The sequence below is a fragment of the Cyanistes caeruleus genome, chromosome 2 (genome assembly GCF_971803275.1).
Source record: "Cyanistes caeruleus chromosome 2, bCyaCae1.hap1.1, whole genome shotgun sequence".
NCBI classification, from domain to species: Eukaryota; Metazoa; Chordata; class Aves; order Passeriformes; family Paridae; genus Cyanistes; species Cyanistes caeruleus.
In genome coordinates, this window is record NC_141702.1 from 56,019,665 (window position 1) to 56,040,641 (window position 20,977).

A 20,977-nucleotide genomic window follows, 5' to 3' on the forward strand; every position below is an offset into this window, starting at 1 on the left:
GCAATGGCATGTAGGAACAGGACAAGGGGGAAAGGCTTTAAACTGAAAGAGGGTAGGATCAGGTTGGATATTATCTAGAAATTCTTTACTGTGGGAGTAAAGAGACATGGGAACAGGTTGCCCAGAGAAGTTGTGGATACCTCATCCCTGGAAGTGTTCAAGGCCAGGTTGGCTGGGGCTCCAAGCCACCTGGTCTAATGGCAAGTGTCCCTGCCCATCACAGGAGAGCTGGAACTAAATGATCTTTTAAGGCCCATTCCAGCCCAAACCATCCCATGATTCTGTGATTGCGGGAGCCCCAACGGAGCTGAGACCTGGGGAAATTGCTTCCTCCTATGCTGTGGTGTGGGGTCCACATTTCTGCACTGCACACAGCAAGGCGCCAGGGGTGGAAAGCACCAAAAAAGGGAGAAAGAAAATGGTTTAAAGAAGACATGTTACTCTTTGAATAACAATGTTAGCAAGGCAGGTAACACTTCCGCTCTAGAAGTGACCTGCAACTCTAATACTTGTAGAGGGATTGCTGCTGTTTAGCTTTCAGCCAGTCCCCACCTGCTCTGCTGAACCAAGAGCCAGAGAAATGTGGTTTGCAAAAGCAATTTTAACTCTGAAGCCTAATTTACACATCAACGTTGTTAATTATTTCATTGCTGAACATCTTAACAGCAAGAGCTCATTATTGGCTGCATATTCTGTTCACTTGAAAGGACATCAATACCAACAGTGGAAGCAGAATATATTATCTAGACTAAATACCACAGCCACTTTGTGTTAGAAAGAAAAGATATTGCTCATAGATACAAAATGATACTCATTTGTTAAACTGTCTGGTTTCACTGCTGTTTTCTGGAGTCCTGTAGAGGATCTACCTTATTCAGCTAGACACAGCCTCAGGATCCAGCATATTTTTTCTGCTGGGATGACAGTGAATATCCTGGTTTTGCTTGAGGTCCTCAATTATACAAATAAGTCACTGAATTCATTATGACAGTTAATGTGTTCAGATGTACATCTTCATTCCTGTAGACAATCTCTTCCAACGAGGACAACATCAGAATGTGACAGGGCCAAGCGTGCATTAGCTCTGTGGATTGTGTTTGTGAAATGCTCACTTGTAGTTAAAAGATTCATAAAGTTGGTGGCTAAAATTTCTGCAGTCAGTCATAACAGCCAGTTATCCATTGAAATGAGTGGGAGTCATCCACACTTCTCTTGGCATGGCTGCTTCAGCGCTGCTGAAGTCTCAGTGGTGTTATCTGAGTGAAAGTCCAAAACTTTGCCAAGACCACCACCACTGGGCCTAGAGCCTAGGAAGGGCTGTCATCACTGGTGTCCACAGTCATCTGCAGCTTCTGAAATGAGACCAGACCAGAGGTCCCCATGCTGGTGTCCAAAGCAAGAACCCCACGTGAGTATGAAATATGAAGTTGCCTAGACCAGGACATGGCTACAGGAGTTTCTTACTGGCAGATTCTCCCAGCCTGCCTACGAAAGAATATTCAGAAGTTTACATAGCTGTTCTAAAAAATATGAGAAGTCCAAGTTTCCATAAACCAACCATGACTTGGACTGGGTTTGATTCTGCTGCATCACAGGGCCATAATTAACTGAGCTGCAAAGTCAATAGAAAGCCATTTCATGTGCTGCAGTGCTGTTTCTCCAAGCTCTGTGTTTCCCCACACAGCAATGCATCCTTGCACAGCATCTCTGCAAAGGGTGCCAGTCCTGGGAACAGTGAGCTGCAGGTGTCCATAGCCGCCAGCACAGCTCCCCAGGCTATTACTACCATAAACAAACAACACAGAGCAGCAAAGGCAGGAGGTGTCTTTATTTATCTCTCAGGAGAAGAGAGTTTTCTAGTTGTGCAAAATCCATTTTTTTTTTGTGGGACAGCCACAATACAGATACCCCAGTGGGATCTGAAGAATCCTCTTCCATGAAGAATCACCAAGACTGAAAACAATAATGTTCTTCAAATATATTACTGATTTTTCCAAATAAATTCCTATCATATCTTTGCTAAATAACAAAAAAACATTCAGCATTGCTGTTAGTTATTGGAAAAAGTGTCCTCATTTCATTAAAGCAATATTTTATTCAGAGCCCAACTTTTATTTTCAATAAATGTGGTGCTTTTGCCTTGACAGTTGTTAAATTGTCAGAAACCTTATTATTTGTGGCAATGTTTTGTTCAATTAAGATTATGAGGGAAGGGAGAAACATATTACTGATGGACTAAAAACTCAGTTGAGGCAGAGCACAAAGATCGAATAACATTAATAGATGCATAAAATGTTGTAAAACTTGCAGCTAATCTGTACAAGTCCAAGCTATTTGGAGTAGCTCACATCTACCCTGCAAAAACATAACCATATAACTCTCTTCCAGAGGTCCCTTGACTACTGCCAGGGAACAGAAGATGCATTTTTCTACAGAAGGACAGACTGAGCTAACTGAATTTGGCACTGGGTTAACTGTGTTTTTGAACCAAGGACCTTACCCCAGCCTAGAGCCAAGCTCAGGGACATAACTGAACAACATTCCGTGAATCAGAGCTTTTGTGATTCATTGCCTTCAACAGTGCAAACCAGAGCTGTATGTGATGGTGCTGGGAACCAGATGAGTTTGAATGGGGCTGGTTGATGTAGCAGGAGGAAGGACTGTGTTGTGGTTCACAGGACAGGGTCCTGCAAACAATGAAACTGAAATTGAAAAAAAATGAAATTGCATTGCAGTGCTATATAAATGCTGTATCAAAGAGCAATTCGTTATGAATGTACAGCATGCTGTAGCTACATCATCTGTTAAGTTAGTGAAAGAATCCTTCCTCTTGAGGAAACAAAGGGACAAGCAGCAGTGAAAATCAGCGCTTTTCTTACCTTTATTTACATGAAATTCCACCAATGCTTTTTCTACAGTAGAACTACATAGTCCAAGCAATGCATAAAAATGTTCTTTGGATTGATTATTATAAAGCAGCTATCTTTATTTATGTCAGATGGTGGAAATGAAAGCATTGAATAGAACATTATTTTAGAACTACATTTTTCTCTCTTAGTTTAGAAATTCATTAAAGCCAGGATATGAGATCCAAGGTTTCTAGTCTCAGATTTTGAAAGAGTTTGAATTTGGGTTCAGATTCAGGTCTTGTTTTGTTCCATGGGACTGAATAGGAATCTTGAGACCAGACAATGTTGAATGGAGTGGAAATTCAGGTTCTTAACTGTAGAGAGAGAAGCAGACAGTACAATGATCTTGTCTGATATTCTGGATAATGTGGCTACAGAAACTTGTCAGGTTTTTTGCTACCTCACCCCCCTCACCTCTGGCATTTCATGCCCGGTTTGGACTTCAAGATTTCCAGTGATGTAAAATCCACCCTTCCTTATATGAGTTATTTGTTCAAGCTTTTTTTCACTTTTTTTCTTATTGATTGCTTTTGCTTGATCTTCCAGTCACAGGATGCTTTAATATCTTTTCTTTGAAGAGCTTTGTGTTACAAGTAGCTGCTTCACCAGGAAGATATTTGTAAGCCACGGTCAAGTTCCCTCTCAAATTCGTTTTTGATGAAGTCATTATGGCCCTCTCAAACAGGGTTAAACAATCTTGCATTTGACACAAGGGAAAAACACACACAGTTCTTATAAAGTAGCAAACAGAGATATAAATCTGAGCCCTTCCAGCTGACTCACAATAACATGCACCTATATCCTAAATCAAGTTCAGAAAAAATTCCCCAGCCTTTAACTAACATTGGTTGTATTTTCCAAAATAGACAAGGTGTAATAGAAACAGAGATCATGTCTAAACTATCAAAAAATGGGACTTATTGCCATTTTTCTCTTTTTATGTAGGCTTAAGGAGGTCAAACTAAAGACTACAATTTAACTATCACAAAGAAACAAATGCATTATACCCTATAATAAAAATTCTAAAAGGTGCCTGAAATCATTTTGAGTGTGGGATTTAACTTTTAAGTAAACAGTGGCGTAAAAAAGTGGCTGTATGTGAAGCTGACACAACACTCACAGTGAACAAGGTTTGTTGATCAGAGTGGGCAGAGCTCCCATGTGTTCACAGGGTCCCTCAGAGCTGTGGATAACTTCCAAGGCTATACTTGCTTTTTTTCCAGGAATCAGACTGTAAGTGTCATAAGACTGTGTTTTCTGGTCCTTGCTGGCTCTAACCAGAGCAAAGTCATTCATTTGTACTTTATCCCACTCTCATTTACAAACAGTTAATGCAGGAAAGTGAGTTAACTGAATTCACTTCAGGTCTGGTTAAAGGTTTGGGAAAATATTGGAGTCAGTTCCCACTTTGCCTGAACTAATTCCCTGCCCTGGGTTGTAAACCCTCAGGAATAATCTGTGAACCTTTTGTGCTCCCAGCTTGCTTTGAACTGCTTCTGGCCTGAGCAAGGAGCGTTTTTCCATTGATGAGCAAGTGAGAGGTCTCAGCAACAATCACATCTGCCTACAGTGATAATTGTTCTCTGGCTGTTCAGCCACATAGTACCTGTTGCCAGGGAGAAGATATGACTGCATTTTTGTTTCAGGTACTAAGTGTGCTTATTGCATGGGGAGTTTGCAGACTTTCTAACTATACCTATATAGTTAGTTGTTAGTTGTAACTATACCTATATAGTTATAATTGCAGACTACATCCTAACTCTGTCCTAGGCACTAGTGTAGAAAACTAGTTGCAATATTGTTTTGTTCTGTATTTTCTGTATGTGGGAAGAAATAAAAGCAGCGACCACTCATGCAGTGATGTATGCCTTCCATGAGCCAGGGAAAATTGGTAATATGTGGCATCCTCAAGTACTGAGCCTAAGGATTAATTGGATAATTATCTCAATTTTACAGATGGAAAATCCAAATAACAAAGAGCATGAAGATTTGTTCAAACTCAAATCTCAGTTCAAAGAATCGGGAATAGGCTTTATTTTCCAATCCTCCAATTAATTTTCATGAAGAAGTGATATCCCCTAATACATTCTTACATAAGTATGACAATCAGTTTACACATTCAGTGGGCTTTATCCCAATGGAGAAGCCCTTTTATTCTGTGTATTTTCTTGATGCTCATCAAGCACTTGGGGATCCTTTTTCCAAGACTTGTGGTTCTGCCATGTATTCAAATACAAAGGGACTGAACTCAGTTAAGTGAGACAGTGGATCTGAAATCCCACCAACAGAATTAACAAGCCCTCAAAACTTAGTGTATATAGGATTTGCTCAGAAACAGGGATGAATTACTCATGAAAAGGGCTAAATTTGTTCCTGGATGATTAGTTCTGTTGTAGCACAGCTCCAAGTCTTGGCAGCTTGGTGAGAGGACGTATAATATAATAATGGCTCTGATGTGTGCAGGGTCCACATTGAGTCAGCTGAGATTTACAGCTGTTGAGAAAATTAGAAGCAATTTACCTGAGGGATCCTGTGAGACTTCCTGGTATTTCCCAGGTTTCTTGTTCCTCCCCAAATGCCACCGTAGCCTAAGCCCTCTTATATCCCCTAGCCCTGTGCAGTATCCATGCTGGCAGTGGTGGGGAGCTCTATACAGTCATCTTTGTCCCTGTCCAAGGATGAATCCAGAATCTTATCTGGAACACAAACTTATTCCTACAGGGCAGATATGCTTGACTGAAGAACAGAAAGTGAGGCTGCAGGAGGAGTAGAAATGTCCCTGTCCCTCCACCAGCAGCAAGTGCATGGTGCACTCACCAACTACCCTGCTGCATCAAGACTTCCATTTCCATTGCCTGAGGTGTACATATCCTGAGGAAGCCAAATGTCACTTGTTCTAGGGACAGCTTCAGTGTCCTACTAATGGGGAACTGTTGATATTTTCATACTACTGCTTTTCAGTCCTGTGACAGCAAGGTCAAGAACATATTACTACAAGAAAAGATTGTCTACTGTACTTTAGTTTGACCCTTTCTTTTTAAATTGACTGATCATTCTCCCTTTCTTATTCCCTGCTAAGGAATCATTTGACCTGAAAAATGAAAAATAAATGAGACTGATTAGAAGCAAAATGTTTTTGGAGAGTCATTGTCTACCTGTGCTATGCTTGAAATCATATTTCCATTAATTTCTGACAACTCAGGGACATAGTAAAGAAATAGTCTTGTTCTCTCTTTAAAACAATGAAAAATCTCACTCTACCTTCAGGAGTGAGACCTCTGTTACAAGTATCTGCCGGGAAAGAAAGTAAATAAGCAAAATCCATACTTCTTTACTTAGGTTAATTTATAGTTGCCATGGTTGTTGCATAAATGCTCAGAGAAAGAAATAAAGCAAAGCTGCATAGGGGATGTAAATGGATGTCTAAATAATGCCATTGTTGTATGCTGAACTTGAAATGGAATCATATGCAACTATGACAAGCCCATGTTATTCTACACCCGTATTTTGCAAGAGGAGGTGGAGTGCTGCTGGCCCCATAATGAGGGCAGTGATTGTTATTTGCCATTTAGAAACAGGTATAGACACTGAAATTACCTAAATAAATGGTCTACTGCTGTGTCAGGGGTATGATTAGCTCTTATCAGTGGGTTTCTTCTGGCTCTTCTGACAGGAGACAAAAGTGGCTGGGTCATTCATGTGGCCTAGCATGCAACAAATGCCCACTGCATCAGAGCCAGTCACAGAGGTATACCCCCCCTGCATAGCAATGGCTCTCACCTGAGGAAGCTTCCAGCACTGGAGAGAGTAATGGCATGGTGGCCACCAAAGCGCTTGGGACACCCTTTCCTGCCCTCAGTCAGCAACAGTGTGATCATTTTCCAACGCTTCCCTGAGACTGGCTCTCAAAGCAGCTGAAGTATCCAACATCCTCTCACTCCCTGCTTTTGCTGTCAGCCACCCCAGCTACAATAAAACTTGTGTGTCAGTATAAACATACATGTCAGCATTCAGACATGATGTTGGGGTAGTGTTGGTGTAGTAAGCTCCAAAACTTCATTCTACCCAATAAATTAATTTATGGACTTAAGCCATAAATTTCTATTATGAACATCATTATTATCTGTCTGGATTTTTTTTTTTACACTGTTCAGCCATGCATCAATATCCAGTTTGGTTGAAACCTGGTTTAAATCAGATTTAAACCAAGTTTTGCAATCCACAATACAGGTTATAAGGAATGAATAGGGCTCTTGCAGTCTGGCTTTACATTTGCAAACAGTGTTAGTTCTGAACATTTGGCAGTTTGATACTTGGTGCTGTCATCATTAACACTTGATCTTGCACAAAAGGGCTGGCCAGTTCAGCATAAAACATCCAAATGCTTGTATGACCACTGAGCATGCATGTTGGTTCTTAACCTCTGCTGCTGTGGACTCTAGTCATGTGTTTTGAGGAGTAAGGGAAGAACAAGGTATATTTCACTGCTTATTTCAAATCATAAAAGCACCAAAACAGGACTTCTGGATGCTTTAATGTGTTAATACTTCCTCTTCCAATTCACTTTATCTCTAGTCACAGCATCATAAAAAAAAAGGGATTTGTTAAATAGGAAAATATTTAACACACCTCTAAGTGTCAACAATTATTGCAACTCCGAAAAGCAGTTGCTCCTGCTTTCAAAGTACAAGTATTTGCTTGCATTCAATTACCTAATCAGATGTGGGAATGCTGGTTTATAGCTACAGATCTCTCTGAAGAAAATTCCCTCTTGTGGTTAGAGGGTCAGAGATTCAGTTTTTCCATTCCTCCAAAAGATTTATTCAGCATGTAGATATTTTCCTTTCCAGTTCTCCACAAACCTTTAAATCAGGTGCAGCATGAGCACTGGTCCATCCTTATCACTAAGACCATCAGCAGGATTAATTGAGTTAAGAATTGTGCCTTTGGTCCAAGAAGAGCCTATGCTTGTCCCTCAAAGAAATTGAAGCAGCATTCTTAGTGAAATGACAGCATATGATGCCAAACCAGCCAAAACTGGCAACAATCGCATGACAGCCAAAAGGATTTGAGGCTGTAGCAGAATTGAGCAAGTCTGTTACTATCAGCCTCACCACAAGACTGCTGCCAAGACACTGAAAATTTAAAACTAAGCATACACAGCAGTTTCACTGAAAGAAAAATAATATTGACAAACGTTTATGAAGGCACCAGACCTTTTTTTTCCACCCTAAAACTTTTGCAAAACTCAATGGAACAACGTCCTCTGAAGATCTGCTGACAGCTCATGAAGGAATCTGGATAGGCTTATATATCTACAAATATTCCTACAAGTCTTATTTCCACTCTTCTCAGTATTGCTGGAATGAAATGTAAGGAAGAACCAGGCTGCTAATGGCATCCATGGCAGTGATACAATCTGAGTTTTGCAGCAACGGGCTTGGAGAGTGTCCAAATTGCCTTTTCCTGTGCTCTTCCAGTTATAGACTGGGGCAAACCTAGCTTCCATACAGATTTCAGCATGTGCTAATGTGGTGAAAACACAGATTCACTACTGCAGCAATTCCATAAGATGACAAAGGGGCCAAAGATAGCAAACATTGCCATCACAGGCAAGCCAGGGAGGACAAGGAGGAGCCGGATCTGTGATTAGATTGTCTTCTGAATTAGGTGTGAAATGCCCCACCAAATGCAGGCAAAGCCTTGGACTGAAACCATGGCAGTGGATGTAGCTAGAGCAGGAAATGACAGATTTGCAGTTGAGTTTCCTCTTCCAGTCGGGCCTATAATGCAGGACCCTAGAAGAGGCACATTGTGATGGAGGAACTACCTGAGGCATGAAAATCTTTTATGGTGTATCTTTGTCTTCTAGGGATGAACTCCCAGATCCTGATCTTCAGAGTCCACCCAAAACCATAGAGTGTGTAAAGTATGAAGCAGTGCTTTATCAGGGTGGAACTTCGGCAGTATAGAATCAATCCAAATATTGATATTAAATGCAATTTTGACACATTAGGAATATAATAAGCATAGTTAGCTGACATGATGAATTTGAAAAACAAAAGCCACCCTCAGAGACAGCTGGAACTGAAAACCTTATAACATTTCAATGAAGCATATGAAAGCAAAACTAAACAGAAAAACCCTGAACTTCCAATTCCAACAAAAAGACCTGATGATTGAAGTACACAGATGTCTGAAATTCTTCCAGTTACAGTAATCGGATTTTAAAGGTACTTTTCTTTTCAGATATATGATATTTATCTTGACAGAGTTTACTCAACAGTTTCATTGTTCCGTGTGTTTCCCTTTGGTGCTTTGAAAAGAAAGCTAGTTTGTTCTTTTCATCTGTAGCCATTCCCTCAGTAGCTGTCATTTATTATGTAGAAAAAAGGATTGTGTTGTATTTCTGTATGCATTTGGCTTTGCATGTAGCTATATTTTTCTTTCAGTAAGTGTATCTTGGGGCTTGGGGAATTGTTTTGATGAAAGGACAGCTTTTTAAGCCAAAATATCTTTATCTCTCAAAGTGCCTCCGTTCCTGCAGGCTAGATTAAATAAAAATCCTTAAGAAACCAAACACCATCATCTTAATAAATGCTAGCTTTTAGACATCAACCTTCTAGGGTATAATCTGTAACTCTGGGTGTGTAGGAAACTCTGCAGGTACCTCTTCAGCAGCACTAGGTGCTGTAAGAGTAACAACAGCCAATATCTTGACAATCGAGGGAGAAGTGTTAGTATCAGCTATCTAACTCCTGCCTTTTAAGAGTGGCTTTGGAAGAGCATCAATCCCTGTTTTTATCTAATTGACCAAGCCTCACAACAAATGCTCCAATTTTGACAGGTCTTTCCAACCTGTAAAAATCAAGTCTGTCTCTCCTGTCTGACATGAATCTCCTTGAAATACAGCTGAACTGCTGATGGCAAAACTTGGCCACTCCCAAGAATGAGATCTTTAGGAAGTAGGCAGGAGCTGTAGCTTTCCTTCCCAGCTGCGCTTCATCCTGCAACCCCTCAATACCCAAATTAGGGGTTTCAGGAGGGCTGCCCAGACTTCAAGCAAGTTATAAGGTTTTGTGTGTGCTCTTATAGACTGATGCAGCTGCAAAAGGTGGCATTCACAGCATCCTCCATTTTCACCTGGCCAAGTTTATTACCGACTGGTAGTTAGAAGATGCTTTGGGAGCAGAGAGGTGTTTGTCCTCCCCACCTAACAGATTTGGCACTTATCTAAATTGTAGTCCTCTTCCACTTCACGCTTTCAGTAATAATATGTGGGAAGTACCTGCTCTCAGCAGCTCTTCTTATCTTTCAAGGGCAAGGGTGAATCCTACCACATCGTCTTCAAGACCATTCTTAACCCTTCCTCATGGCTTAGAGAAATAAATCTAACCTCTTTTTGTCTATTTGCTTGCATAACACTATTCTGAAGCCCTTAAGTGTGTGCAAGATTTAAGCATGTAACTGTAGGCAATAGATTCTGCTCCAGAAGGCAGATGTTATCAGGTGCTACCATACCACTTGTCAAATGTTTATTTGTGTGTTGTCTTGGTTTCACTTCTATCTGTAAGTCCACTTATCTGCAAAAAAATTCTTAGTTTCACAGGAAAGAAAAACCCCACATGTTTTCACATGACAGCTCAAACTTAAGGATTTCTTAATGAGAAGGTTTGGATTCATTCTAAGTTCCTTTAAAATGGCATTTCTAATTTATGGAAGTCCCAGGGGCCTGACTCCTTCTTCTTCCAGACTCATATGCCTTTTATAGACAGCAGATGAGATGACACCTGCCCCACAATCCCCCTGAGTTTTGTCTCAGGAAAAATTGATTCTTTTCCCTATAAAATAAATTCTCTAATTTATGAAAAACTAGCTCGGGATGTTAAAAAGAATAATGTCTTTTCCAGTAAGGCTCCAAAATAATTTAGAGATAGTGTGACTGTATTGAGCCTGAGCAGAGTTTCTTTTTGTTTTAAAGGTAAATGTTAATATGATGTGATACAGTACAGGCCAAACAATCTTTGTGCAGCTGCAGTACTGCTTTGGAAATAATTATATTTCCATTAATGCAAATGGTCAAAAAAGTTGATTTATCATGCATCTGTCAAATCTAGATAGTGCATTACAGAAACTCTTTTAGAACACCCTGAGCTAACTATTCAGAAGGATGAAAAGATTTCACAAAATGGAAACTCTATAATTAGACTGGGAGCAAGAACACTGTATTAAGAGAAGAGACATTGAGGAGTCTTGGGGTGTGGATTCCATTAAATTACCTTAAATGAGCAGCAGGCACTGTATTAACTAACATTATAATAGGATTTACAGAATACATGACTTTACAATGGAGTTCTTAGCCTATTATAACCTTTTTGTGCAAAGAGGAAAATTGTACATAAGAGGTTATCTGGAACTTGTAGACAGAAAAATAGTGATACTTATTTGTAAACTGCAAAGGAATACAGCATCTCCAATGCCAAGATGAGAATAAATTTTTCACTCTGTTACCAGCACTGACCAAGACACTTGGGGTGTCTTGTCTGGTCTGAGACTTCTAGGAGCAGACACACCAGGGCAGACAGAGTAGCCAGAGACAGAAACAAAGTTTTCTTTAAGAAACATGTTTTGGGGTCAGAGATTAATTTCTTTAGTGAGTAGGGGCATACAAGACATTGACAAGTATACTTGTCAATACTCAAAAGCACAGTCTAGGCAGGCCATGGAATGTCCCTTGGTGGGGAGGGGTGGACACAAACTGGCCAGGGGATGCACTCAGCTATTCTGCAGATCTATCTTTAGCTGTCTCTATGTGGTCTTAACAACACATATATGGAAGGGTTTGTTTTATCTGTAGTGCTGTTACTCTTTAAGAAAGGAGTATCAATTGCCAGTCTGATTGTTTTTATGACCTTGTCACACAATGCAATAGATGCCTTTATCTATCTACTGTGAAGCACAGAATTATCTTCAAAATGAGCTGAAGCAATAACTAGAAGATGGACAATAAACTGATTAAAATCAAACTCCGGTGGTTGAGGAGAGAAACTCCAGTTCCTCCTGCTAAATAGAATCTTTGTAGATCAAAAAACACAGCATTTGACTGGGGAGGAAAAAAAAAAAAAGTTATTTTCAGACTTTTTTTTTTTTTTTTTTTAACTGGTTTTGCTCCCTTTCTTCTTTGATATCAGGTACTAAATATTACCAGAAGCTGGATTCTGGAGAAATTGAGATCTTCAATTCTAGTGAGAAAATCCCTTGGCCTCATGTGGCTGACCACTTGATAATCAGAAATTAGCTTTGTCTGTCTTGCAAGACAGAACAAAATTAAACAGAAATTTGTTCTACTGTATTTGGCCCAGATTCCTCATACTCACCCTTCTGTGTATTTTTGGCTTACTACCACCATTGTAGGAAGCAATACTTTGATCTCTTTGGCTGTCAGCAAAGTCATTTGAATCTCTGACTCAAAAAGGTGTTAGATAAAAACCATATTGAAAGAAAAAATAAGAAAGAGAGAGAAAAGAATGTCATTTCTAGTTCAGGTATAATGGAAACCCCATGGACAGAATAATAAATCATTTTCCAGCTGTTGATATCCTCAGAGAAAACACTTGACAGTTTCTTTAAAATAAGAAATATTTTAATTATCTTCAGTAGTGTCGAACCAGCAGCCAAAAAGGAGGAGAACATGTTTTTAGATTTTGATATTGACATGTCCAATTAATTTACTAATTCTGTGGCACTTGAGCAGACCTGTGATGGATGTACAAATGACTGAGTGCCTCACTGCGTATTTGTAAAGCAGATGATTGATGTATCACATAATTTCTTTGAGCCATGGAGCTGATTTATATGCTCTGTGCTATATAGACATTCTCTTTGTCAGTTGGGACTGTAAAACCCCCCACAGGCATTTGTCTGCTATTCAGTCTTTCCCATTCACTGAAATTACACATAATTTTAGCCTGTGCATTTGCAAACTATGCTTTGTCATTTCCATTTGAAAATGCCTTTGTGTTAAGCATTTTTGACTTGTCTAAATAAATATTATCCATAATAACCCTATATCAATCCATTACAAACCCATGTAACTACGTACTGCATTTAGATTTAATCCCTGAAACAAAGCCTGTTCCCACCTCACTCTGCTGCTTTCGCAGCTGATACTCACAGCTGCAGAGAAATCTGATCAACAGAGAACTCTGTGATTGCTTTCATCTTGCTAAAGCTATAGGATGTGCAATAAAATAATGTTTGAGTTCCTGGTCTTTGGTATATACATATGATCAAATTCCAAAAGGGCAGAGACCTATTGGCAGGTAAGTAAGGCTGTACTTACAGCTGGAGGTAAGTATTCAAATGTACTCAATTCCAAATTCCATCAAACCTCATTAGTGACACATTTATATCATTAGCTGAAAGAGCTTTAGTGCAGTCAGCTAGAGACAACTATTTAGGAAATAGCTATAAGCTCTGCTGGTGCAAAAACAGCATTTTCATTAGAGACTGTCGACTCACAGGATTAAGCTACAACTTTGACTTGTGATGATCCAGAAAAGACAGACTTTCTACAAGTAGAAACTGCAGAGTGAAGAGAAGTACAAAATACCTTCTTTACTGTTCTAATTGCCCATCTTGAACCGCTTTATTCTCTAAAACTCTCTTTAATCTTCAGACAGTGCTATGTTTCTGGAGCAGCGTATCATGACTGGATTTATTTGTAAATGAAAAATGGTCAGAGAAAGTTTGAGTTCCAGTGGTTGTGGACTCTGAAGTTAAATTTCATGTTGTACAGAGCTATTTTCTTTACTGGTTTTAACATTTTCTTCCTTAGGATTATGTTGCAAGTATCCTTCTCAGTATGGCATGGAGCATTGAAAAAGGGTTATCTGATAGATTATCTCTCTGTGTGTCACTTTAATGAACACGAGGTGCAGTTTCCCATCTCAATGAGATAAGCCCCCATTTTCCAGTCTTAGGTGCCATAGCAAAACATACCCTGAAATCTGGAATAACCCACTGTAAAGGCAGAAACATTCTATGCATGAATATATTAAACATCAGCCAGATGTCACTAAGTTGGACTCTTCTCTTGTGGCAGAAAGTTGCATATCCCCATAGCTTTTATATTTAAAGTCTGCACTAATCTTTTGTACAAGATTTTCTTATTGTTTTTGTGTTTAAATGGGAATTTTTCAATTGTTTTTAATTTTCTCTTTCCCGACCTATTTCTACTTTTCAATATTGCCGTGGAGCAGGAATATAAAGCATCATAATTTTTCTGGAATTATGTTAATAATATATTTTTAATTTTTTTTCTGCCAGCTCCTTTTCCTGGAAGAAGAATAAGAAGGGACAAAAGAGAAATCAAAACTCATCAAGATAATATTTATAAGTCTTTCCCAAATCACTGCATGGGGCATGCCAGCAAGACAACAAAGCTCACGCCAATGTCAGTCTGAGCTACAGGCTCAGGGACCACTGGCCTCTTTGTCTGTCCTTTGCTCCTTGACAACCTCTTTCCAAAGGATCCTACTTACCAGGGTCTCTGCCAGACACTCCAAAAGTGGATTCCATTACATAGATGAAGAAAAAAAAGATACAATTTGCTCTGCAAGGCCTTTCAGAGGCATGTGTTGCCCTGGTATTGCTGTTCTCACCACAGTAGATGTATCTATTCCACATCCCTCCCCATGTCTCTCCATATGGGACAGAAGTAGATTAAGTGGATGGACGGCTGTACCCTTAAATGTATGCACAGAGTGTCTGCTTTGCTGAGTGTGGGATTGACCTGAGCCAAGCTACTTTCTGTGGCACCCAGGGCTGCCTTCTAGAATAATCACACTTAATTCGAGGTCCTACAGTGTGTACTGAGTAATTATAATTATTCCATCAAAGTGCATTACTGTGTTTCTGTCTCTATCAAGTGTAATCTGCCATCAGGTTGTTAATTTGCCTAGGTTTGTTAGGGCCTCTCACAGTCCTCTCCAGATTTGATTTCACTGAACAATTCAGTAATTCTGTTACCCAAACTTCCTTTTTTTTTAATCTACTTTTCTTCCAAATTGTCTTTTATTGCAGCACTTTTCACATATGTTGGTTCCAGGAGTATTTTTGTCCCATACTGGGCTTTCAGGATTTTCATTTCCTCTGTTGTGTATGTGCATATGTTAGTGTATTAACTAGCACTTACCAGGGTGTAAATCACAGGGTGCCTCATTACCAAAGCAGATCATTAAATGTAGGAGGGTTATTTATCTAAAATGTGTGAGAAAACCATCTTCCTCTAAAAATCCCACTCAGATCTGTCACCAAACTCTTCCTTTATGGAAAGCTAATCAGGTTTTTTTCATCTCCACATTTTCCTAGTGCCTTAAAAGGCATTTATTTTCATGATGCCCCTTTATGCAAAATATTTTATCTGAAACATATTCTTACCCCATCTCAAATGCAAGTTTCTAGGAGCCGTAAGTTATCTGTAGGAGAGATTTGTAAGTAGAACTATCTTGAATAATTTCCCAGCCTCTGGCTTGGGTACATTTCTTTCCTCATTCCTCATTTCTGAAGCAAGATCTGAAATATGGGAAAGTGCTGAAATCTGGCTGAATTCAAGAGCTCTTCCATACACAGAAGCCTTGAACAACTTTCAATAGCAAAATAAATTCTTGCTATGCATCTAATAACATGATCCAAAAGTGTCTGTGAGAGCAATTGTCTTCCATTAAGCAGCAGAGGACTTATCCAAAAAGGTGGCAGCACTGAATTCCCTGCAGCCCTAATGAAGATTCTCCTGGAGCTCCTTCACAGGAGACACTGGGCATGGGTGGAGGAAGACAAGGCTTCAGGAGCCTCCATCCCTTTCCTATCTCCTGCCCCACAGAAGTGATAAGAGAGGATGAAGAGATCCAAACATGCCATGTGGCACCTGATGTGGGGACAGGCCCCTCCTGGGGTTGCTGGGGCTGAGCACCCCGCTCTGCACCCCGGAGCTCCCAGTCAGCCTCACAGCCGTGGCTGCTCCCGGCCATCTGAAGTCACGTTCCCCAAATGTTGTAAAGGCATTAGCTCACCTTTTCCCTCCTCTCACCCCTTAGCTAGGGGCTGCACAGGGCTTTTGTTTAGCTGTGTAAAGAAAAGACAGCTCTAGGCATTCAAGGCTTTGGTCTACTAGATAGAGATGTGTCTCTGGTGCTTCAGGATAAAAGCCAGCTGATGGATAGGGCAGCAGGAGTTTTTTTAGGCAAAGAAGAAAGAACAGAACAAGCCTTGAACCTAGCTCTTGGCTCTGAGAAAAAAAAAAAAAATGTATTTTGAGCTCACTTACAAAGTCCTATCTTCTGCTTATTTAGAGAAAGGTTTGAAACAAGGGCATAACAACACAGTGCAAGTGAAATACATAGGTCATGCAGAGCATGAAAGAATTTTATGTGTGCGTTGTGCATGTGAGTATGATTTGCTTCTTATAACCCAGCTTGGTAAACCCTCACCTGAGAGATTTAAATCACACCCAATTTTCACCATGTTTGCCTCTCCCTGTTTAGCAGACTGCAATGCAACTCTGAGAGGTGGGTTGCCCGCTCTTTCAAAACCAGCTTATTCACACGAGGTATTCATTACACAGCATGGTAATTTATTTTGAAAGCAAATTTACCCTCCTCATCAAGCCAGTGAGTTATGTGCAACCTGAACTATGCAGATAGACATGGAAAAGAGAGGTTTGGTTATTGTAAATCACTACCCTGGCAGTGGTCCAAGCCCTCAGGGCTTCAGCTGTTACACTAGTAGAGCAGATATAAGCTCCCATATAACTAATCCACGTCGGTTACAAAAAACAATAATATACCTATGTAAGTCAGTCATGTGAAAATTAGCATGATTTTCTGGCAGTGCTTGGTAATTATCTAGTCCATTATAAATGAAGGAGAAAAAAAAAAAAGTCATAAAAATGCAGAGATAATACACTATTGGACAAATAACAGAGGAGATTTAGTAGAGGTTACATCAGTAATAACTTTTATAAATTCCAACTGGCACATGCCCTAATAAAAAGGACTGTGGAAGTGGAAATGAGGACATGTAACGAGAAAAAAACATTATTTAAAATTCTTTTTGTTTCAAAATAATCTGATTTATGCTAAGTCAATTTTTAAAGACTCCACTACATAATTACAATCACAGTAAACAAGCAGTAATGATTTTTTTCCCTTGTTCTGTGCTGGAAATAAGAATAGGAATACAGACACGTGTCCCCTTGGGTGATGTGTTTTAATCAGGTTTGTTTTTATAAGACCTTTTTCAAACTGATCAGAATAGCCTGAAGCCTGTCAGAAAAAGCTTGTTGCCTGGAATAAGCCTTTAATAATATTTCACAGTTGATTTGTTTTTGAGTTAATTTGCCCTTGAGCAAAAGAACAGGGTCAATAGGACCCTTGTATGGGTTGGTGTTGAGCACAGCACAAAGGAGCTATGGTCATTATAACAGTACCTGGTTGCAGTACTGAAAACCAGACAAGGAAGAGCAGTGGAGAAAAAGAAACAAGAGTTATCCAGGAGAGATGACTGGCACAATCCAAGCTCCCTGATGTTTTAACAGAGATCACGTTCTCTTCTCCTTGAAATACAGAACCGCCTGTTCAAGTTCATTGGTTTAAAGTGAGGGGAGTTATTTCACACTAATGCAGCTTGTGCCATTTGTAACCCTCAAACAGAATCTCACCCAGAAACTCTCTTTAAACCTTGAAAAGGTCGCACACAGAACTCCTTCAGCCTTTATTATTAAAAGCTTCCTGCCTGGTTTTACTGTAGAGAAAAAGGCAGTGACCTTACACTTAATCACATCAAGGACTCTGTGCTTTAACTTACTTAAAAGGCTCCTTACACAGGATAGCTTTATCCAAGAAGTCTTTTGCCAGATAATGATGTTTTTAAAGCAGCGTGCAAAATATCTCTCTTGCTGCAGACTCCAGCTGCTGAGTAAGCAGCCTCTCCACTGCCTGCAGAAAGGAGACTGCAGAGAGAGGTCCAGAGGAATCTGCATTCAGCCAAATCTACCCCATATGCATGTGAAACCTAATGGAAACAAGTTGTGAGGCCCTACAGCTCTACAGGAGTACATGTGATTTACAGCAAGGCAAAGGATTTGCAGAATCCTGCGTCTTTGGTGCTTTCATTTTTTAATGCTTCAGCCTGAGCAAAATTAATCTTCTTAATGAAGTAAAATGGAGGAATAATTAGCTCCTTCACTCGCACATGTTTAACCACAATGCCTTTGCTGGGTTTCAGAACTGCACAGGACTTCCATTTTTACCTGCTGCTTGGATTTCCCTGTTTAAAAATGCAGCAGATGTAGCTTGAAAAAAAAAAATGTTTCTGCTGTGAGCTGTATGCTAAAGCTCTGATAAATGCCTTGTCACATTTGCTCTGCTTTGTACTTGGAAAGATTCTTATTTGTTTGCTTTTATGTTTCTACAACTCTCTACTTATTTTTACACACCATTTCCAGGCGAGGGCTAATTCTGTCAGGGATGACAGGCTCTAAGGAAAACTTTCTGTTCTGCATTTGGCTGTTCTCCACAAGGATTATGTGGAGCTGTACAATGACAAAAAGGTCCAAAGTCTGGCTCAGAAAAGCCCCTTCTCAACCATTTAATCTCAGCCTTCACAGTTTTGCTACCTTCACATCTGTGTGTAACTGCCCGGCACTAGATGAGGAATGGTGTTATCTATACTAACATGGCTTGAGGCAAAACAGGATTTCCCATCTGCTAGAAGACCCCATGAATAATTCACCTCCTGTTTGGGAAAACTCCCTGAGACAAATTCTGATTTCCAAAAGGAAAGCTAGACATGGTTTGGGGGTGGGGGGGAGGGGGTAGAAGTCTGGGTCCTTTTCATTATCTTGGAAAGATAATATCACCTGTCCTCACCTCAGTTTATATAAAACAGGGAAATAATTATTATTACTGCTAATCTGTTCAAATACTATGAGAGTACATCACAGCACTTTAGTGAAGAGTCTTGTTTTCCATGGGTACCAAATTTCAAGGTAGAAAGCAGAGCCCAGATGTGCCCAACAGCCTTGGAAAACAGAGTTTCAGAGTTTCAGAATGTCGCTTCTCTTGCAGGGGCACACAGTCTCATAAATACAGGCCTATTTTAAGTACAGACTTGTTACCAGCACAAAACATGGAAACAAAGTTTGTGGGAAGGAAAGAGTGGCTTACTTTGCTGTTTCTCTGGCTCTCCCAGGAGCAAGACTCGGCCTCCTGAGGAGCAATCCCTCTCTGGAAAGGGTGGTCTCTCAGGCAGGTCTGGCAGAGCGGAGGCTCGAGCTCTGAATCCCCTGCAGGTAAATTCATCACAGTGGACCCCGGGTATTTGAGGCTGGCATGTGGATGCTTTTCAACGTTGACCATCGGGCTCTTAATCCACCTTCGTACCTGCCAACACAGAAACAGATTATGGACTCTGCTTTACAGCAGTTGGGATGGCACAACAGGGTTTCCAGCGAGGACAGTAGCACAGGTTGGGGAAAATAATCAGATATGAGGATCAGGATCAATTTTCTGTAGGAAAAAGCACCAGGTGAAGTCAGGGTGAACACACATCATCATAGCCAGGGTCTTTATGCCGAGAAATTTTTGCTGCATTGTGCAAGTCTGCCATAAGTTTAGCTGCAAAATAAAGGCTTTATAAATATAGTGAAATACACAGTAGACTGCTAAGAAGAGAGCGATAACTACCCAAAGCAAGTACTTCCAGCCTAAACAGCTCAATTTCCCCATGAGAAAAAGCAGACTGGTTTAGCAGGAATAGAATTGTAAGACTTGCTTTCTGCAGTCCTTTCTTTCAACAGCAATATCTCCTGTATCATCTCTGACTTCATAAACTACCTCAGCCTTTTCTGTGCCCCCTATCACTCCATTCAAGAGTCAGTTTCTCTTGCTGACCTGCCCCAAATTTTAACCCTGACTCCTCTAGCCTGTCTTCCCCTGTCTCTCTGCAGCTTCCCAGCCAGGACCCAGTGCACTAGAGTAGGAAGGACACCGGTTACAAGCATAAGACACTGCACTGGCAGGGCACAGTGCTAGCCTTGTGCACTTTGCTCTTCCTTTTGCTTCTGTGACTGTCACTTTTTTGCCATGTGAATCAAAAGTATTGGATTTTATGAGAAGTGAGGAGTGAGAGACTTTTCTGAGCTCTTTTTCCAAGTTTTTTTGCACCGTGAAAGCAAAAAAGCCACTGTGTGAGCTGTGGTATATTTGCACTGAATCTGATCAGAACTCTGCCATTTGAATGCAAAGGATGGACAGGGATGTTTCAGGACACTCTCCCATCCTGGAGGGGGAAGGCTGAGACAGCCAGGTGACAGCCCAACTGTCCTATTGAGAGGGTGCAATCTCTTCACTCTGTGATCTCGGTGTCCCTGGCCTCTGCGTCTCCATTCTTCATTAGGAGATGATATTTGCCATTAGAGGATGCTTTACATCAGGAAAAAAACCACTTTATGTTACATTAGTCATGAGCAGGATGGCAAGTGCATGATTAACAGTGGAAATCTCTATCACAGCAACTGGTAACCAGGATCACATAGGATAAACAAACAGGATGAGACATCTCTAACCAGCCTTCTGCTGGTGACTCCTCCATGAGCAAAGTGCCTGCAATTGCCCTGCTGTGCTGACCTGCCAGAAATCTCAAGATTAGAAAAATTTCTCTTTCCTTTCTATGGAAACCAAGCAAACAGATTTCCTTCTGTGGGCAAATGAGCCACTTTCCAGTGCATTTCCTGTTTGCATTTTTTAGTGTCAGTTGGTGTGGATAATATTACCCTCTACTTCCATGTTCTGGAGTATCCACACAAAATATCCAGACTGCTTTAGCTTCAGGTTGATGGGTTGAAGTTGTAGGGGGGAGGAATTTCTTTTTCAGATTCAATTTCAACAAATATATATTGAAACTCATCTTTCAACTTGGGAAGATTTAAAAAAAAAAAAAAAGTTTTTGCCAAGCGTAATTGATTCTATGATTGTTAAGCACATCATTAAATATATTATTCTCCCCAT

General features: G+C 40.3%; 1 protein-coding gene across 1 annotated transcript in view; it reads right to left on the reverse strand.

Annotated features, from left to right (window-relative positions):
- SGK1 (serum/glucocorticoid regulated kinase 1) overlaps positions 1-20,977 on the reverse strand; it is a 70,459-nt gene that overhangs the window by 27,477 nt on the left and 22,005 nt on the right. Inside the window, exon 2 of the mRNA XM_023924576.2 lies at positions 19,136-19,351. Within this exon, the coding sequence (XP_023780344.2) occupies positions 19,136-19,351 (216 nt within the window). The remainder of the gene's footprint in view (positions 1-19,135; positions 19,352-20,977) is intronic.